The sequence below is a fragment of the Carcharhinus amblyrhynchos genome, chromosome 1 (assembly GCF_965287045.1).
Source record: "Carcharhinus amblyrhynchos chromosome 1, sCarAmb.v2.hapA, whole genome shotgun sequence".
NCBI classification, from domain to species: Eukaryota; Metazoa; Chordata; class Chondrichthyes; order Carcharhiniformes; family Carcharhinidae; genus Carcharhinus; species Carcharhinus amblyrhynchos.
In genome coordinates, this window is record NC_137324.1 from 149,364,386 (window position 1) to 149,385,216 (window position 20,831).

Consider the following 20,831-nt stretch of genomic DNA (forward strand, 5'->3'; position numbering starts at 1 on the left):
TTGAAAGGGTGCAGAGGAGATTTACAAGGATGTTGCCTGGACTGGGAGGCATGCCTTATGAAGTTAGGTTGAGGGAGCTGGGACTCTTTTCCCTGGAGAGACGAAGGTTGAGAGGCGACCTGATAGAAGTTTACAAAATGTTGAGAGGAATAGATAGGGTGGACTCTCAGAGGCTATTTCCCCGGTTTGAAATGGTCGCTACGAGAGGACACAGATTTAAGGTGCGGGGAGGGAGGTTCAGAAGTGATGTTAGGGGTAAGTTTTTCACTCAGAGGGTGGTGAGTGAATGGAATCGGCTGCCGTCAGTGGTGGTGGAGGCGAACTCGCTGGGGTCTTTTAAAAGACTTCTGGATGAGTATATGGGGTTTAATGAGATTGAGGGTTATAGATAGGTCTGTAGGTTGGTAGGTGATGATGTGATCGGCGCAACTTGTGGGCCGAAGGGCCTGTTTGTGCTGTAGTGTTCTATGTTCTATGTTCTATGTATTTGGAAAACTCAGCTCTGGGAATGGACTACAACTGAGTCGATACCTGTCACCATGACAGGCCCCAGCTTCGACTCTTTCTTACCCCGTATAATTTAGCTCCTTGACTCTTCATTCCTGGCTGGTCCAATCTTTCCATCTCCCACTGATTATGTTCCCTCCTCACAGGGATCTCCATCATCTGCTCTTCAGTGGCTGTGAGGAGCCTCAGATCTGGAACATCTCCTCTTGTGCATCGCCTCTCCCAAGAATTGTGGGTCTGTTTGCCTTGCATGTTAGTGTGCAGAATTAAGGACATGTGACACCTAACCCTCTTGTCAGCATCCATCCCCAACACACATACAATCCTGTCACTCAAATTTTGTATACAAGCACACAAAAAGACAAACTTCCAGATGCTCCAACCTCAATTGTCAAGTGGCATTAAAGCTGATCACACATTTATTCTTGTGGCATAGTTGCCCATTCACATATACATATATATATTATTGATGACCATACAAGAGATTCATTTGGGAGATGCAAGACTGGCACTTAATCCTGCAATCAGAGCAGGCTGTTGAATTCCTCCTTTCACTGGACCCAGTTTTGGCAGTAACTTGACAGTTCTCACCTACTCACCTCCTCTGCCATCTCTATCCAGGCCACCTTGATCTGACAAGAGGGCCTTCTTATATAATCTTCAAAAAAGATCACATCCCATCTTTCCTTATCAGCCTGGAGGAGAATGTCAGGGAGGGAGGCATCGCTGAACCGTGGGATTGGGCTGCTGCAACAGTCAGATGTTTCTGCAAAGATTATGCTATCCCTTGCCAGTGGTGGAGCATCCAGGCTTTGACACACAGCCTCCTTGTTTAAACAGAAGTCCCTTTAATTGGCCACCTGTAGAACCTGCTAGCAGGTTTCACTAATGGAGAGCTTGCCCTGCAGCTGCATGAATGCTGCTGGCATTTACAATTGTAATTATAATCATGTGGGAAAAGGTAAAAAGAGAGAAAGTGAAAGTGGAGCTCAGGTTTGGTTACAACGTCAGGAACGATGCACTATTGACCAAGATCTCAGCCCAAAAGTCTGCAGCTGTAATTTGAAATTTTTTTTTAATTAGTTGAAAAAATGTAGCCATTAATCACAGGGATATTCGTTTGCATTTTAATGGCTTTTCAAAGATATGTCAAGAAAGGTTATTTGCACTTGAGTTCATCAAGACTTGTCCAGACATGAAGGTTAGCTCAGGGGTCTTGTAGTTCCATGTTTATTAATAAGAAGGCAAAGGTCCTCTGACCTCTCAACTCTGTTTTGTTTTATAGGAAAGTATCCATTCAAGGTTTATAGTTCAGAAGTTCATGTTTATGGCTCAGAAGTTAGTGTGGAGCAAGTGTGACAGTGACAAACATGTTTCTTGAACAAAATACCATTATTGTTATTCCCATTCATTCAGATTCAAATCAAAAATAAGGTAGTCAGCAGAAATCAGCAGAGATTAAGCATTGTGCGGTTGTTATGGCAAGCAAGAGAGATAAGAACTGCCACCATCCCAAGAGCGACTTGGTGACTTCCAGCAGACAACTTTCTGACTTCCTTCTCCCAGTACGGTAGCACCAAAAAGCAGCATCACGTTAAGCCATTGAACAAATTCACCATGTGCAGCTTCTCTTTCATCTGTTGCACAGTGACTTCTGATAATGAAACTGTTCAGTATGTGGCATAGACATGTCCGGACAGCTGAACCTTTGCTTCAGCATACCTCTTCTATGCTGAAACACGTGAATTGTACATTTTAATTCAGCATGGTTCATGGATTTTGGACTCGTTAACCACAACTGAAGAAAGTATCCTTAGTCTACCCCATGAACCATCAGCCTAGACTAGATGTATTTCAGTAAATAATGCTGACTGTGTAAACTGGCATTGCATAAATGGTTTATGGCAGCATGATCACATGTGATGGAATGGAACTACTTTCCATTGATGGAAATGTCACATTGGTGAAAGGAGCTTGTGCTACATACATTCTAACAATGAAGCCATGTGGAATCTAGAGATTATAAATGTTCAGCTTTTTTCTCCATTTGTTCATGGCCATCATTTATTGCCCATCCCCAACATGTGATAGTCAATCAAAGCATCAATGATGTGGTATATGCCTCAGTTTAGCTGATTGGGATGCCATCACTGGAGCCAATTTGAAAGGAGACATCTGAGGCTATGATTTCTTTCCAAGGGACGGGAAGAATTGTTCCACTCCTGTACAATCTTTGCAAGTCAGATCACAGGATCTGGAAAGAGAAGAATGAGTCTATCCCTGTGGAAATGTACAGCTGTTCTTATTGAACAATTCAAAGAACTTTTAAAGTTTATTTATTAGTGTCACAAGTAGGCTTACATTAAGAAGAAAGACAAGCTTTGACAAAGGGTCATCTGGATTTGAAACGTTAACTCTTTTTTCTCTCCTTACAGATGCTGCCAGACTTGCTGAGATTTTCTAGCATTTTCTCTTCAGGTTTATATTAACACTGCAATTAAGTTACAGTGAAAATCCCCTAGTCACCACACTCTGGCACTGAGGAAGAATTTAGCATGGCCAATGAACCTAACTAGCACGTCTCTTGGACTGTGGGGGGGAAACCCGAGCACCCAGAGGAAACCCACGCAGACACTGGAAGAATGGGCAGACTCCGCATAGACAGTGACCCAAGTCAGGAATCGAACCCAGGTCCCTGATGCTGTGAGGCAGCAGTGCTAACCACTGTGCCATCATGCTACCCACCCAGCAATTGTGGTAGGATGTATCAGCTCACCGCCTTGGGTAATTGCAGCTCAGGCAGACAACCTTACATGCACACAGAATGTTGATGAAATATAGGTAAATGCCATAAAATAAAGTCTGATTGGCGTCCATCTGTGCTGTAATAATTCCAATCATATTTTTATCATTTGCAAACCTGTGGTACAATTTTATTCCAGCCATCTGGTGTAAAAACCATGGTGCTGTATTCACAGCAACATAATATGAACAGCTGTACATTTCCATAGAGATAGACTCATTCATATCTTTGCAGATCCTGTGATCTGAATTGCAAAGATTGTGCAGGAATGGGACAAATCTTCCCGTCGCTTTGAAAGAAATCACAGCCTCAGATGTCTCCTTTCAAGTTGGCTCCAGTGATGCCATCCCAATCAGCTAATCTGAGGCATACAGCACATCATTGATGATGTGAATGACTATCGCATGTGGGGAATGGGCAATAAATGATGGCCATGAACAAATGGAGAAAAACTGAACATTTATCATTTCTGGATTCCACGTGGCTTCATTGCTGGAATGTATGTAGCACACGCTCCTTTCACCAATATGGCAGATTTTACAGCATGTTTTTGGTTTGGTAGTTTTGGACGATTGTTTATATTTAGGTTGGCTGAGTTGAACATCCTCAAATTTATTTCATACAGTGGACCAGAGTGTGTTGGAAATTAACAAGATCAATGTATCCAATATTTTTCTTTTAGGATTTATCATTAAGAGCAATTGTGATGGGAGCAGCTGAAAGTACCATTCTAATTTTGACAAAAGGAAAACATAGAATAGTGCAGCCTAAAGTGATTATTCACATATGTTCAGTACAGCTAAGAATGTATCATAGTAAGTCTAATGTGGTGCAGCCTTCTTTATAGGAGTGTATAAGCTGTATTTTCTTTACCCTGGTGAATGAAGTGGAACACCACAATTACCACATAAAGTGCAAGTGTCAGGACCACCATTTAAGAATACAAGGCCATATTTTTCTTTGTGTTTAGCTTAATGATAATAGACAGGAATAATAGGTGTAAAATGGAGTAATTGACTGATTTTCTTTCACTGTTCCAAAATAGCACCTGAAAAACAGAATGCAAAGCAAAAATAGTTGTTAATCTTTGTTCTCATCCTCCTTCTTTACAACAACCTTTACAACTTTTCTGATGTCTGAAGTGGGTGCAGCAATTATAATTATAAATGAATGACAAAAGGCTTTCAACTGTGATTTCCTCTAACAACACAAGAGGCATAACGGGAAAACTATCCCCTATAAAACCTGATTTGTGAGCAACTCTTTGAGCACTACCTGGCTTGGGGATAGGCTGGTATTTTCATGACCCTTTTCATTTCTTAAAAAGCTAGTTCTTGGTTCTCTCTCCACTCCAGCTCTGGCCCATGCATAACTAGTTTTTTCTTGGCTCCTTGAATATATAATTGCCACTCAATTCCATGTCTACCTTGCCCACCATTCTCTGTGAATTCTTTACTCTGGATTTCTCCTTGCACATGGCAGGGGAGGGGGCAGTGACATAGTGGTATTGTCATTGGACTAATAATCCAGAAATCCAGAATAATACTCTGTGGACCTAGGTTCGAATCCCACCACAGCACATGATGAATTTTGAATTCAATAAAAAAATCCTCAAGTACAAGCCTAATAATGACCATGAAATCATTGTCAATTGCCATAAAAACCCATCTGGTTCATTAAATGTGCCATCCTTACCTGGTATGGCCTACATGTAATTCCAGACCCATATTTGAAATGGCCCAGCAAGCTATTGAGTTCAATGTCTAATAGGGATAGACAACAAATGCTGGCCCAGCCAGCAACACACACATCCCATGAAAGAATAAAGGATAAAAACCACAATGCAACTCTGCCTACCTGGTCACTCACCTCGGCCTCCATTTTTCTATGGTCTACTTCCTTGCAATTCCCTTATTTGTTCCATTTCTGCCTGGTCAGTGGATTACCTCTCTTCCATGCACAACCATTCTTCATTTTCTTCTTTACATGCTATTGTTCAGTCACACTATTCATCAACATGAAGTTAGCCTCCATGTCTGTGTGGATAGCACTCAACCTCAGGGACTATATTTGAAAATTATGCACAGTGATTGATGTTTGATTGATTAAGAAATTCATTCTCAATGTTTTGTCATAATAAAGGAACCAAATATTTACTGTGAACTGACAGACTCCTTTGGATCATCTGTTGAAAAAGCTCATTTGAATAGTAATTAGCAAGACTTCTACTCACAGTTGCACACAAAACTCATTAGCAAAATAGAAAAGCGGTTGAGTGAACTGCTCATAGCGCTGGATAATGTTTGTGTTTTGCTGTTGTGTACTTTGATTGTAATGAGACTTCAGAGGCTTGATATCTGTCCTCGCTTTCTTGCTTCACAACATTTCTGGCTGCGCTGATGACAGAACAAAGTTGATTGAGATAAAGTTTATTGTATTTTGTTTTTTTTCATCTGTCAATGGTCGCAAAGTACATAGCAAAAGCAAATCAGGAATCCAGAACTTAAAGTGAACCATGGAAAAGCTATTTGAACTAGTTTGTGGCCCTAGACCAGTCACTGAATAGTATTTCCTCCGCAGCACATTGAATAAATACAACAAGATGCATTTAGTTTATTTGGAAGAATGCAGTGATTGTGTTTTTTTTTCAGTTCATGTGTGGGATGCATTGCCGTGACCACTTCAAAAAGAAGCCACTGCATCAGGCTCTCTGCCAGAATGCCCGTGCATTCTGTCTAGCACTGCTCAAGTTAAAAGGGGAATGTAAAGAATAATAAAAATGGACGATGTTGAGACAATGATCACAAGAACTAATGGGGGTTGCCAATGACTTCATTGCTGCATCTCCTGAGATCCAAATGTTGTTATTGGTAAAGTCCATCCCATTTCTATGACATCTATTTTGCATCTGCTTCATTAGTTTGGTTTAATAATTTGATGCACTGATTCTAAACGAAGTCTCAACTCCAAATGTAGCCCAGGAGCCAATATTAGGTTGCCAACTCTAAGATATAGTGCATTCTGATTGATTAGCAGATGTACAATTGTTCTGAAACCATCTTATTCTACAAATGTGTTTTTGAATAAAGGTGCATTGCTTTACAGATCTGTAAGATAAATTAAGTGGTCATACTTCTTCCAGAAGCACTGAAATCTGGAAGTAAATGGTTTACCCCAGTGTCTCTGAAAGTAGCAGTAGTGTAAATATTGCCACTGGTAATTCACCTTAATATTTTCTGTAATTTACATAGGCAGGAAGGAACACCAGTCTATTTGCAGCTTCCCAGGGCTAGAAGAAATGAGAATCAGAGATAGTTCAGAGGATTAAAGGTTTTGGAAATAGGAAAAATCAAAGTCACAAAAGGATTTTAGCACAAGGAGAGTTTTGGGATGTGCAGGGTGCGTGCTCGTGTGCATATATTTGTACGTGTCTGAGTATCACAGTGTGGCTTCAGCTTTATTTTATTGCCTGTCCCCAAAGACTCTTGATTCTCTTGTTGATCAAAATCTGTCTAACTCAGCCTCCAAAATATTCCATGACCCAGCCTCCATTGCTGTCTTTGGAAGAGTATTCCAGAGACTAAAGACCTTCTGGAAGAACAAATTCTTCCTCATATCCACCTTAAATGAAAAAGCCCTTATTTTTAAATTGTGTCCATTTAGTTCTACATTCCACCATGAGATGCAACATTATTCCAGCATCTTCCCTGTCATTGCCCCCTCAGAATCCTATATGTTTCAATAAATCATCTCTCATTCTTTTAGATTACAGTGAATATAAGCCCAACCTGTTCAACCATACTTCATAGGACAACCCCTTCATCCCAGGAGCCAGCCTAGTGAACCTTCTCTGAACAACTTGCAATGCAAATACATTTGTCCTTAAGTATGGAAATCAAAACTGTACACAGTATTCTAAGTGTGGTCTCACCAATGCCCTTAGAGCTGTAGCAAGACTTCACTACTTATATCCTCCACCCCTTGTAACAAAAGCCAACATTCCATTTGCCTTGCTAATTACTTGCTGTACCTGCATGCTAATGTTTTGTGATTCATGTACAAGAACACCCAGAGCCCTCTGTACCACAGCATTCAGTAGTCTCTCTATTTTTAAATAGTATCCTGCCTTTCCAACACATTTTTCAACATTATGCTCCATCTGCCAATTCTTTGCTTACTTACTTACCAATCAATATCCTTTTGCAGACTCTTTGTATTCTATTACAACCTACTTTCTTATCTATCTTTATATTAACAGAAAGTTGTACTGCAATACCGGCAGTCCTTTCGCCTAAGCCATTAATACTGATCCCCAACACCGGATAGGGTATTCCCTCAGACCTTGAAGGAGACTAGTTTTGAAATTGCAGGGGCCCTGGCAAATATATTTAAAATGTCAGTATCCACGGGTGAGGTGCCAGATGATTGAAAGATAGCTCATATTGTTCTGTTGTTTAAAAAAGGCTCAAAAAATAATCCGGGAAATTATATGCTGGTAAAATTGATGTCAGTTGTAAAATATTGGAAGGAGTACTAAGAGATAGGATCTACAAATATTTGGATGGACAGGGACTTATTAGGGAGAGTCAACATGGCTTTGTGCATGGTAGGTCATGTTTAACCAATCTATTAGAGTTTTTTGAGGAGGTTACCAGGAAAGTGGATGAAGGGAAGGTAGTGGATGGACTTCAGTAAGGCTTTTGACAAGGTCCCGCATGGGAGGTTAGTTAGGAAGGTTCAGTCGTTAGGTATACATGGAGAGGTAGTAAATTGGATTAGACATTGGCTCAATGGAAGAAGCCAGAGAGTGGGAGTGGAGGATTGCTTCTCTGAGTGGCGGCCTGTAACTAGTGGTGTGCCACAGGGATCAGTGCTGGGTCCATTGTTATTTGTCATCTATATCAATGATCCAGATGATAATGTGGTAAATTGGATCAGCAAATTTGCTGATGATACAAAGATTGGAGGTATAGTGGACACTGAGGAAGGTTTTCAAAACTTGCAGAGGGATTTGGACTAGCTAGAAAAACGGGCTGAAAAATGGCAGATGGAGTTTAATGTAGTCAAGTGTGAGGTATTGCACTTTGGAAGGACAAACCAAAGTAGAACATACAAGGTAAATGGTAGGACACTGAAGAGTACAGTAAAACAGAGGGATCTGGGAATACAGATACATAATTCCCTAAAAATGGTGTCACAGGTATTAAGGTCGTAAAGAGTGCTTTTGGTACATTGGCCTTTTTAAATCAAAGTATTGAGTGTAAGAGTTGGAATGTTATGGTGAAGTTGTATAAGACATTGGTGAGGCCGAATTTAGAGTATTGTGTGCAGTTTTGGTAACCCAATTACAGGAAGAATATTAATAAGGTTGAAAGAGTGCAGAAAAGGTTTACAAGGATGTCGCTGGGACTTGAGAAACTGAGTTACAGAGAAAAGTTGAATAGGTTGGCACTTTATTCCCTGGAGCATAGAAGAATGAGGGGAGATTTGATAGAGGTGTATAAAATTATGATGGGTATAGATAGGGTGAATGCAAGCAGGCTTTTTCCACTGAACCTAGGGGAGAAAAAAACTAGAGGACATGGGTTAAGGGTAAAGGGGGAAAAGTTTAAAGGGAATATTAGGGGGGGCTTCTTCACACAGAGGAGTGGTGGGAGTGTGGAATGAGCTGCCAGATGAAGTGGTAAATGCGGGCTCACTTTTAACATTTAAGAAAAACTTGGACAGGTACGTGGATTGGAGGGGATATGGTCCAGGTACAGGTCAGTAGGACTAGACAGAAAAATGGTTCAGCACAGCCAAGAAGGGCCAAAAGGCCTTTTTCTGTGCCGTAATGTTCTATGGTTCTATGGTAAATAATTGAAGCAGCAGACTGATCCCTGCAAATTTCACTAGTTATAGTTTGCTAACATGAAAGTGACCCATTTATCCTAACACTTTTTTTCCTGTTGGTTTATCAATCCTCTATCCATGCTAATATATCACCCCAGCATGGCGAGTTCTTAGCTTGTGCAATCACCTTTTACATGTCATCTTAAATGCCTTTTGGAAATCCAATACTCTTCATTTACTGGTTTCCCTTTCGTTGGTTTCACCTGCATTTTACAGCTCAAAGAACTTGGGTAAATTTGTCAACACACAATTTTCCTTTTGCAAAACAATGGTCACTTTTGATTATATTATGATTTTCTGAATGTCCTGTTGCTATCTCCCTAATAATGCATTCTAGCATTTTTCTAATGACAGATGTTAACTGGCATATGGTTTCCTTCCTTCTGTCTCCCACCTTTCTTGAATAGTTTTCTGATCTGGTTGGCCCTTTCCAAAATGTAGGGGATTGTGGAAGATTACAACCAATGCATCTACTGTCTCTGCAGCTACTTTCTTTTAGACTCTAGGATTCAGGCCATTGGGTCCATGGTATCTGCCAGTCTTTAATTTTCCTTGTACCTTTTCTCTAGCAATTGTGATTGTTTTGAGTTCCTCCCTCCCTTTTGCATCTTGGTGTCCTACTATTCTGAGGATGTCTTCTACTATGAAGACAGATGCAAAATACTAGTTCAAAGTCTCTGCCATTTTCTTGTTTTCCAGTTAATACCCCAACATATTAGATGAACTTATCCGTGCTACTTTGATTCATCCACTGTATGAAGGTTAAAATACATTTATTTTTATTCTCCCTCACATAAATGGCCCCCTAATCAAAACTGCCATTGTTAGTTTGCTCATTCTCCCTGTAGTCCCTACTTTCATCCACACAAGTTGCAAAAACCTCGTACCTTCTGGACAACTGCAAGGGCTGAGGCTCCTCCGTTGCTACCTCTGGATATCCATACATGCCTCATTTGTAGTCACACCCTCCTGTCTTGATTACAGATTAAATCTGAAGTACTTAGCCTAAAGTAGCTCCAGAAGTAGTGGACGCATTGATGATCATTTTCCAGCATTCTGTAGACTCTGGAAGAGTTCCAAGGGATTAGAGGGTAGCTAAATGTAACCCACTTTTTAAAAAAGGAGGGAGAATGTAAATGGGGAATTATTATTATTAGCCTGACATCAATGATGGGAAAAACGATTAAGGATGTAATAACTGAGCATTTGGAAAGTGGTGACAGGATCAGTCCAAGTCAGCATGGATTCAATAAAGGGAAATGAATTGTGCTTGACAAATCTTCTGGATTTTTTCGAGGATGTGACCAATAGAATGGACAAGGGTGAACCAGTAGATGTTGTGTATCTGGACTTTCATGTTATCCTATTTTCAGCTCATAGTTAGTAGAATGAGGGGAAGAATTGGCTAGGCCTCTGTGAATGTGAGGCTGCACCTGCCTCACATAATAGTTTGCCAACACTTGCTCACATTTGAAAAATGGCTAATTGGGTGAGGTACTGGAATACATCCCAACAAAATTTCAGTACCTTCAGCAGAGAAACTGATGAGAAAAAAGAAGGGGAAAGTATATATAAGCTTTCAAAGTATTTTAATTGATTTTCTATCCCATGGATCACTATCATCAGCTTCTTTGTAAAATCTCTTTTCACTTTGAACTCTGCATGTGACAAGTTGCAAAAGAAATGCAATGTGGTGAGTTTCTGTTCTTTCTGCCTTTACTTGCTTCCCTCCCCCTCAATAGCTTCCCCTCTCTTTCGCCCATCTGTCTGCACAGGCAATTGATGAGCTGAGTTTTGGCTTAATGAAATAAGAACATTTGGCAGTTGCTACACTGTGGAACTAACAGCTAAAACTGATGACACAACAAAGTGCCTGAAGTGTTCAGCTGGCTGGAATGTTGGAAGCCCTGGATTAATCTAGATAAAAGCTTGCCTTTCTCCCAGGATTCTCTGTTCCAGGAAAGAGGGAGGAAATATTTGCACACATTCTGTTCAGCACCATCCAGCTCAACCCAATGAATGCCGCTGCCATATACCAACATTGAATGATAATTAGATTTATCTTGTAAAAAAGGAGCAGCAATATAGTTGAGGTCAGAGTATCTGTACAAATTTTTTCCAGAAGTGAGATTTATCAATATGTAGCCAACAGCTGAATTGAAAAAACAGTCTCCCTTAATTGACATGTGTTTCTTTGTATTGTTAGTGGTCGGCGTATCTGTGGTTTATATCTATTTGTGAAATTTGAAAACCTGAAACTCAAATGTTTGTGTAGCCATGTACTTCAGCCAAAATAGACTTATTGTCATACTTAACCAAATCAAGAAAAGTCCTTCACAACTTTAACATCTAATTTGAGACCAAGCCATCTCTTCCTTTGCCTCCATCAATATACTCTTCATTCAGAGGTGTTGATGTATGCTGGGGAGCCATTTCAAAGTCTTTTATTACCTCAACTTTCCACTCCAGAGACGTGACCACATAACATACTTTAGTGCAGTACTGAGGAAGTGCCACACTGTTAATGATATTGTCTTTCGGATCTTAGGTTAAATCTAGGCCCTGCATTTTTTGTCAGATGGGAGTAAATAACAGGGGAGTTCCATCAGTACCTTGGCCAATATTTATCCCTCAATGAACAAAGATGACCTGGTTGTTTATTTCATTGCTGTTTGTCAGACAGTGCCATCCACAAATATATTTCTGCATTTCCTGCTTTACAACATGTCAGAAGTATTTCATTGATGGTAAAGATCCTGAGGTATTGAAAAGCATGACATTTCAAATCTTCCCTCCCTCCCCCAAATGACCACTCTTCATGATTAAACCTACGCAGTGAGTGACTATGAGTAGCACTACAGTCAATGACCAAAACGCTGATCACAGGGGCAGCAATGCAAGTCAGCTCACCCAACTCTGAAAACCAAAATGGGAACAGGCCCAGTGTAGTCTAGCAACAGTCCAGCATGCTGGAATGAATGCTTGGCATAGCGGGAGCATCATAACACAAGAGTGGTTTCTTTCACCTTATTGAATTTCCAGGCTGTGATTGTCCACTAATTTGAACAAAATCATAGTGGGACAGAGCTGTCAAAAAACAGGAAGCTGTTGATTTTGACAGGAAAATACCACTATTATAAAATAAAATGACGTTTATTTGAAGATTTATATTTATTAGTGATAGAAAAGAAGATCCTGATGACATGACAGAAATAATGGAACAGTAGATTGATTGCTAACGCTTACTTAGTATGATAGGAGTTTGAAATGCTGTAAGAACACTCAGCATTAGAATAGTTTTGTCATTCCCAACCTGAATTCTATTTGCAGAGAGTATCTTGAGATATATATCAGTCTTATACCGTGATGGTTATATTGAAAACAATTTACATTGATCAATTAAAAATATCAACAGGAAATACATTGGGCAAATTCTCCCAAAACATTTCCAAGTGCTGTCCCTGGTGGGAAAACTGGTGAGATTGCCACTGGGTGCTGTGCTGTGATTTAGTTCGAAATTCACCCACACTTAGATATTCTTTTGAAGCCTGAAGAGATTCTCACTGAATTTGCTTATGCTTAGCATTGTTTTTAGAGTGGGGACATAAAGACGCCAGCAAAGTCAGCTCCTCAGAGAAGGGCACCAGAAAACCCAACACACTTCTCCACTCCTACTTACTGGCTAAGACTGCTCCCACCCCAACACCCCCCCGCCCATATTAATACCGCTGATACAAGCACCAAGTGATCAACACCCGCCAGAGCCCTCCCCTCCCTACATGACCTCTCTTCAGGAGCCCCTTCTCCATCTCCCCCCTTCAGGTTGCTCATTTGGCAGTGCCAACCAGCCTGACACCCTGGCAGTGCCAACTATTGCTAGGTTGGCATTGCCAGGCTGTGATGTCAGGACATGACCCAACCATTTCCCTGACCACCTTTGCTTCAATGGTCTCTGAATCTCCTGGCGTGGCCCATCACAACTGATCTCCGTTCCGAGGGTTGGTGAATTTCAGAATCTGGTAGAATCTGGCTCCATTTTGACCCTGTGTATTTAAATGATTATTTAAATATATTAATCTGGTTTACGCCCTTGCTGGATGTGAACCAAATTAAATTAGGGTGTAGGGGCTGGGAGAATCCCAAAAGGGGTTCTTGATGGCACTAACTGCACTTTGGCTCTTCCCTGGCAATTATTCAGCCTTAGTGCGATTTGGGCATAAGCACACAGGGCTGGAGAATCACAGCCATTGAGTTAAACCTTGGTTGGAATTCTCTGGTTGTTCACATGGGCGGGAGCGGAAGGTGCATCCCCACCACAGGTTTCCCAGTGAAGTAGGATGCAATCAATGGGAAATTCAATTGACAGCGGTGGGACCAGAAGATCCAACTGCCAGTAAATGATGCAGGCCTCCCATCATGAGGAACACACTGCAAGGAGTCCTGAGAAAACACTACCCTCCCCCCTGCCCCAAGACTGTGCAATAAATGGAAATACAAATCAGGAGAGATATGTAACAAGGTGCTTTCACCCACTTTGCACTATTACGCAAAGTGAAGATCTACCCCATTTTACCATATTTTTCCTAAATTGTAATGCTACCAAAATGTTGAATATGTCTTCTAAAAACCCTGGAAATTGGTATTTTATATATTCAGCTTGTTTTTAAGGGATTGAATATCCATCTCGTGCTGGTTTAGAATTTACACAAACTGTAATATCTGTAAAATGGAATGAGCACATTGACAGCAGCACATTGGCGGATGAAATTGAATAAGGTCTGAAAGTGGCTGTAGGTAAAGCAATGACTATTGCTTCCCATACCAACAACACAAAATGCCTATTTGCTTCCCATGCAAACAGCGTGCCAGTTTCATGTCCCCTGCTGATTTGCATAATAGCTCTCTGCAACTGGTGCAAAACACACTGCTAACTGGCTGCAGGTCTTAGTACGGGGCCTAAGTGTGTTTGATGCTACCACCGCTAAAAACTAGCCTGCAGTACTTAAAGTGATGATGTAGAGATGCGAGTGAATTAAAGTGAATCAGCACTCTTAAGAGTTTTGACTGGAGCAGCTGCTGGAACAAGTTGCAGAAGAACGTGTGAACAAAAACACTGATTTATGACACAACGAGGCTCAGAGCATGTTCTAGGTTTTGCTGGACACCATGAAGAAAATGAAGATGAGAAGTAATGTGATCTATTTTTAGGAGGGCCAGCAGACAAAGAGACAAGCACTTAAGGTAGTGGGAGGAGATAGCTATTCTCACATCCACAGCTCCCAGTTCAGCAATCAACACTGCACACATATTAGAGAAAAGCTTAAAAAGACTGTTCTACCACTTCCACTCCACCACTGCCCTTTGCAATCAGCATATCTGCCTGAATTGCTGCCCATGTCAAAATGTCATAGTCCAAAGCTGGGTCTGATAGTGTGCCAGCTGCTCAAGGCCATCTGCAGGTTTATTAGTTAACGTTTATATCTAATATGGCATGTTTTCATTTACAACAATTATTTTGTCATGGCTTTTATTTGTATATTCTGAACTAGAGGACATTGGCAATGCCATCCTCAACTTGTAATTATGGCTGTAGCAGGTGGCAAAATCTGCACATAGTAAGCTGTTGGGCAGAAGTTGAGCATGGGACAAGGATAGCGTAAGTGCCAGTTCATCCAAGGGCAAGGATACATGGGAGTTCCACTGCACTGGACTCAAATGAGGGCTTCAGTGGGGTGGCCTACATTGTGCTGGGTAAGCACAATGAAATGCTTGGTGCATTGGCAGTCCAGCTAAAAGGTTTGTGGTCTCCATCAAGGAACATGTAGGAGTCTGGCACCAACTTGACATATCTTTGTGTGGATCTCAAAACCCATTTCTTCCCACATGGAAGTGGTAGCCAAATCTGTTAGCATGTTTGTGGTGCCCAACCATGATGATGTATCCGATGGCAGAAGCCACCTGATGTCTGAATGCTGCAATAGAATCTGACCGAAGGCATGTAAGCTTAGCTTGCTGTCTGAAAGCATTGTGGCTATCAGTATTCAAAGGAGCTTGAAAGTAATCTGTCCTGCAATGCATTACCGGGATTGCTCAGGCATTGCCCCAGGGGAGTGATGGTGCCTCGATTGAGCACAAATTTGCTATCTTCCAGGATGACAGCATATAACCTTCTACCATTTCCATTTCAGTTCTCTCAATGTCCAGTTTATGGTGCTCTGGCTACTCGCCCAATCTGAACCAGTTTGCCAGTATCCTCAGTGTCTTATTTACAGCATAGCAGAGCTTCAAACCTCTTGGTCCAGAATTTGGAGTCCAAATAAGTGTTGTATATAAGAGACAGCTTGATAGTCTCAGCTGGTTAAAACAATTTATAATTATGCAAGATCAAGCCATAAAATTCTAGATTCATTCTCTGGTCTGTGCTGAATTCACTAATCTCAGCTAGATGCAAGAATCTAGAATTGGCTTCAACCAATTCAATTAACAAGGAACGTTAACCATGATTCTTGTAATTGGTGCATCTTTAAGGACATTAGGCTCGGGACATTTGTATTGGTTAAATAGCTTGTCATCACTCATTATCCAGATCCACACATGAAAGAATGGCTGCTTGAATGAGTGACTGGAACTGGATGGCTGAAACCATATCCTCAGAATGTCTGGAGAGGATGGTGGTAGGATTGGGGATCAGTGCGTTACGCAAGTGTTTTACTCTGCTGATTCAATATTCCCCCAAATACAGATGCTATAACTGTAATGTTGACATCAATTGGTAAAGAAAATCAAGTCCACAGATAGCAAGTGAGAAAATGCATTGTGCCATGTAGTATTGATCTATGCAAGCGAGGAACATCCCAAATTTTATCTTTGGTCTGACACAAGAAATAGGAGCAGGGTATACTGTGTGGCCCATCAAGCCTGCTCCAGCATTAATATGATCATGGCAAATCATGGACTTCAACTCCACTTTCCTACCTGCATCCTCTATCCCTTGATTTCCTGAGAAATCAACAATTTGTCCATCTCAGCCTTAAATATATTCCACCATGGAGCATCCACAACATTCGAGGCTAGATAATTGCAAAGATTCATCACCCTTTGATTTGAAGTAATTACGTCTCATCCAGTCCTAAATTATTGGCCTCTTATCCTTCAACTTTGGCCCCTGTGTTTTAGATTCCATGACCAGTGGAAACATTCTCTTAGCATCTATCCTATCAAACCCTTTCAGAATCTTGTATGTTTCATTGAGATCACACCTCATTCTTCCAAACTCCAGAGAATATAGATCTAATTTCTTCAGTCTCTCTTCACAGAACAATCGCTTCATCCTTGTGAACTTTTACTGTAGTGTCCAATGCAAGTATATCCCTCCTTAAATAAGGAAACAAAAACTTTACATATATATGATCTCACCAAAGCCCTGTGCAATTGTAGCAAGACTTCTTTATTCTTTATTCATATACTCCAGTCCCCTGTAGTTTGCCTCTTTACCAACTATTGTTCATGCTAACCTGTTGTGTTCCTTGTATGAATATACCCAACTCTCTCTGAACATCAACATGTACAAGCTTCTTTTCCAATGGTCAGTGTGAATAACTCCAATTGTTATCTTTATACGAACTCACTTAATCTATCTAACTTTTTTTTGCATCACTGTGTTGTCCCTACAGCCTACCTTTCCATCCAATTTTGTATTAGCAACACGTTTCAATACTCTCTGACTTGTCATCTAAGTCATTAACAAATAGCTGAGGCCTCAGCATAGATCCTATGGCACTCCACTAGTTATTGCTTGCCAACTTTATCCCCATTCTTTGCCTTCTGTTCATTAATCAATCCTCTTATTATTGCCACTCCAGCAGCTCTTTTCTTGTCTATTACCCTTTTGTATGGCACCTTATCACATGTCTTTGGAAATGCAGGAATACCATGTTATTTGTCCTTACATCCTCAAAAAATGAATAAATTTATCAAACAGGATTTCCTTTTTGTCAAACCCACGTTGACTTGTTCTAATCATGTTCTAAGTGCATTGTTAAGACTTCCTTAATAAACTGAGTTGTCTGCACTTATACAGGTCAGCTTTGGCTTCAGTACTCCTGAATTAGTGAGGGGAATGATTTACTAGCATTCCCATTTCTAATAGCTCTTTGTTGATTACTGATGCAGGTACAGATGTAAATGTTGGTTGTGGACAGGTTCAGGGTTGTGTGATATTCCAGTGGTGAAGTAGGCTGCTTTCATTTTTTTAAAAAATCTAAATGAAAGATAGACAATGAAGTTGAGATTATAGAAAGCAGCAGATTGCAATGAAACTTGTGCATGAGTCAATGTTTCACAAAAAGAGAGAGGAGAAAAAGATTCACCTTCAAAATATATCAAAATGAACACAAAAATTATTTCCAGTATTTTAAAGTGTATTTTTCATGTGTTCTTCTTTGAATGATCTTTCTTTAAATCATTAGCTTTATTTATTGTCATTTCCTTTCAGATCACTGCGCTTTGCAGAGAAGCAGCTCTCTTGGCTCTGCAAGAAGATATCCAGGCCAAAATCATTATGAAACGACATTTTGAGCAATCATTTGAAATTGTCACTCCAAGAATCCCAAAAAAGCTTATGGACTTCTATGAAAACTATCAGCAGCAAAGTGGACTACATATGCTATAAGAATAAAATGAGATTCATTGACTGAAAACTTCAAATTCGTTATGATGAGAAATGTAATATTCACATCACACTCCACATCAGTGTTAATTTTCACCAATAAAGATCGATTTTCAGATGAATATTGTTTAATTTGCATTTTGTTACAGTGGTAGCAAGTGGTAAAAGCAGTGGTAAATGCACCTTGGAACATGGTGGGAATGCTGGTGGTCTTACTATCCATTCACTGAGCACAAGAGGGCATTGGCATGAGTGTGAGTAAAGGTCACATCATTGCCATTAGCTATTTTTGCGCTGTCCTTATGATGCAACTCCATCTAGTTGCCATATTCTGGCACCTGTTTGGGTATACTGAGGGAGAATTTAATATAGCCAATGCACCTGTCCAACATGTCTTTCAGACTGTGGGAGGAAATCTGAGCACCCAGAAGAAACCCACACAGACACAGGGAGAATGTGCAGACTCTGCACAGACAGTGACCCAAACTGGGAATCGAACCCGAGTCCCTGGCGCTGTGAGTCGTTGTACCACCATGCTGCCCAAATTCCAAATCTTTGGATCGAAATTGCTGAAGGTGTGGCCACAAATGGCAGGTTCAAATCATCAGTGTTTAAGAGGCCAATTAAAGGACATGGAGCAAATGTAGACATGTGGAATAAGTTTTGGATCAATCATGATCTCATTGACTGGTAGAATAGGGTCTAGGCCTATTCCTGCTTTTATGGAGAAACAGTTTGTTTGCATTTCTGTACTTGTTCATGACATTTTAATGATCCAAACTGCTATTTCTCTTTGAACTTGCATTGTTTCTAACTTTTCATCATTTAGACAATATCCTGTTCGATCCTTTTTTAGGCCCAAGATAGATAACTTCACATTTGCCTACATTGAAATTCATTTGTCCCACTTTTGTCCATTCACTGATCAATCAAAACGTTGTAATGTTATGCTTCCATTTCCAATGCTATCTTTGTATTGTTGACAAACTTAAATATGTGGCTTTCTTTCCCATCATCTGTGTTCATTAATACGGTGAATAGTTGAGCCCCCAACATAGATCCTATGGGACACCACATGTTACATCCTGTCAATTAGATTACCTACTCATTATCCCTACTCCTTCGACTTCGGCCTAATATGCATCAACCCCTTTCAGAGGCTGCACAAGTCTCTCCAATTCTCTGTCCCACTTTAGTGTCCTCCTTGAAGTCTTTATGACCAAGTCACCACCTCTCCTAAGGGCTGGAATTTTACCACCCCGCCCGCCACGAGAATCAGAGCAGGCGAAAGATGGACAATGGGAAGGTCCGTTGACCTCAGGTGGGATTTTACGTTTTCGGGATGAGCGAGGTTGTAAAATCCCGCCCAATATTTTCTTCTTGGGCTCGACATCCATTATTTTCTAAATATTCATGTAGCAGATTAGCAGATATGACAAGTAATTAACCATGTCCTCCTGAAGCTTCAGTGGCTAAAAGCATTGCATCGTTTAATATTGAACTGTACAAGCCAAAAGGTCTCGAGTTCAATCCCTGGCCTGTGTAAAGTTCATTGATTTTCACCAAGAATCAGGACAAGGAAGAGTAAGATCGTCCTTTTGATTATTATCTGGTGTCGGTGCACATGCATTCTGTGTGCATGCCTGTGGGCGCATGTATGTGTGTAGGGTAAAGGAAAAATTGGCTGTGATTGTCCCAAACTCAGAACGGTGTTATCTGTGTACCACTTCTCCACTTTTTTGTCCAGACTGAGACATTTTCAAACTGAGTTTGTAACACCAAATTCACAGAGTCAACTCCTCACCTTTAATTACTAAACCATATTCTGACAATAGATCTGTAGACTCCTAATTTAATGAGTCTCCACACTGGTTCTCTGCTGAGTTTATACTAGGGAATGCAGCCAATTTTTCTGCAGTGGATGCATTCTGACAGTGTTTATGTGTACTATTGAATTTTCCGTTGCTGCTACTTATTGTCAAACCTCACAAATTAATACTTGATATTTAGGAAAGGTTCTACTTTTGCTTGTTGAATGTAACTATTAGGCATCCTCATCTTCAGGAGAGGTTGAAGGTGAAAACAAAATCTTGAAATTACAATCAGATCTTCAAATAAATTCAGTTCCTGTAATCTCAATCCAACGTTTGGGGTCCTTTTCTAATATGACGCATCTGGTCTTGCATTAAACAAGTGATTGTGTTGAACAATATTACTTATATATCCAAATACATTGAAAGTGAAGAAAGTTGCAGGACGCATATTAGTGCTGGGAGGAGAATAGCATCCCTTATTTGAGAGTTAATTTTGTAATTTTGAGGCAAAGGACACTTTGGTGTATATTTTCACTTGAGGCAGTTTTCGAGAAGAAAGTTAGCAGAAAGAGTAGGCTGCTCACCCAATATCATCAGTGAGAGACCAGAATCTTTTGATGGTCACACCACATTTGCATTTAGTAAGTGGGTCACCCATGTGATTGCACTGGTGATAGGCAGTTCATTGAATTAGAAGACAGAATTGCAGACAGGCACAATGCCCAGAGTGAATGCACCTCTGAAAGCAAAGCATGTTTTCACTCTACAGAAAATTTTGCTGATATTTAGAGATTGGTACTGTGATGTTGCTCAGGCAAGAGCACCTAAACCTGAGAGTGGTAAAGATTCTTGGGAAAGAAAGGCAGATGGATCCTCTTTCCTTGGATAGCAAGAGGGTGGAGTGAAACTGGTTCTTCAGCTGCTTTCTGCTACTGCTTTCTTCGCCCAATGAGAGGGGAATGGCCAGAATAGCTACAATGATAAGCACTGTGGTGTACCTCTCTGAGCTTGTTTAAGCTAGTCCTGGGGCATAATGATGCAGGAGCACATCGATTTCTAAGGCAGAAAGTTACTGAAAATCTCCAATAGGATGAATTGCAAATAGATGCCAATGATCTGAGGACAATACTTGCAGGTGAGTGCCTCT

General features: G+C 40.6%; 1 protein-coding gene across 3 annotated transcripts in view; it reads left to right on the forward strand.

Moving 5' to 3' along the window:
• Nucleotides 1–18,836, forward strand: part of afg2a (AAA ATPase AFG2A) — a 445,255-nt gene extending 426,419 nt beyond the window's left edge. For 2 of the 3 annotated variants that reach the window (XM_080193527.1, XM_080193521.1), the window contains exon 17: nucleotides 17,697–18,836. In XM_080193527.1, coding sequence (XP_080049653.1) covers nucleotides 17,697–17,873 — 177 coding nt within the window. In that variant the 3' untranslated portion in view covers nucleotides 17,874–18,836. The remainder of the gene's footprint in view (nucleotides 1–17,696) is intronic. The other variant, XM_080193540.1, reaches the window with a different exon arrangement.
• Nucleotides 18,837–20,831: the final 1,995 nt, after the last annotated feature.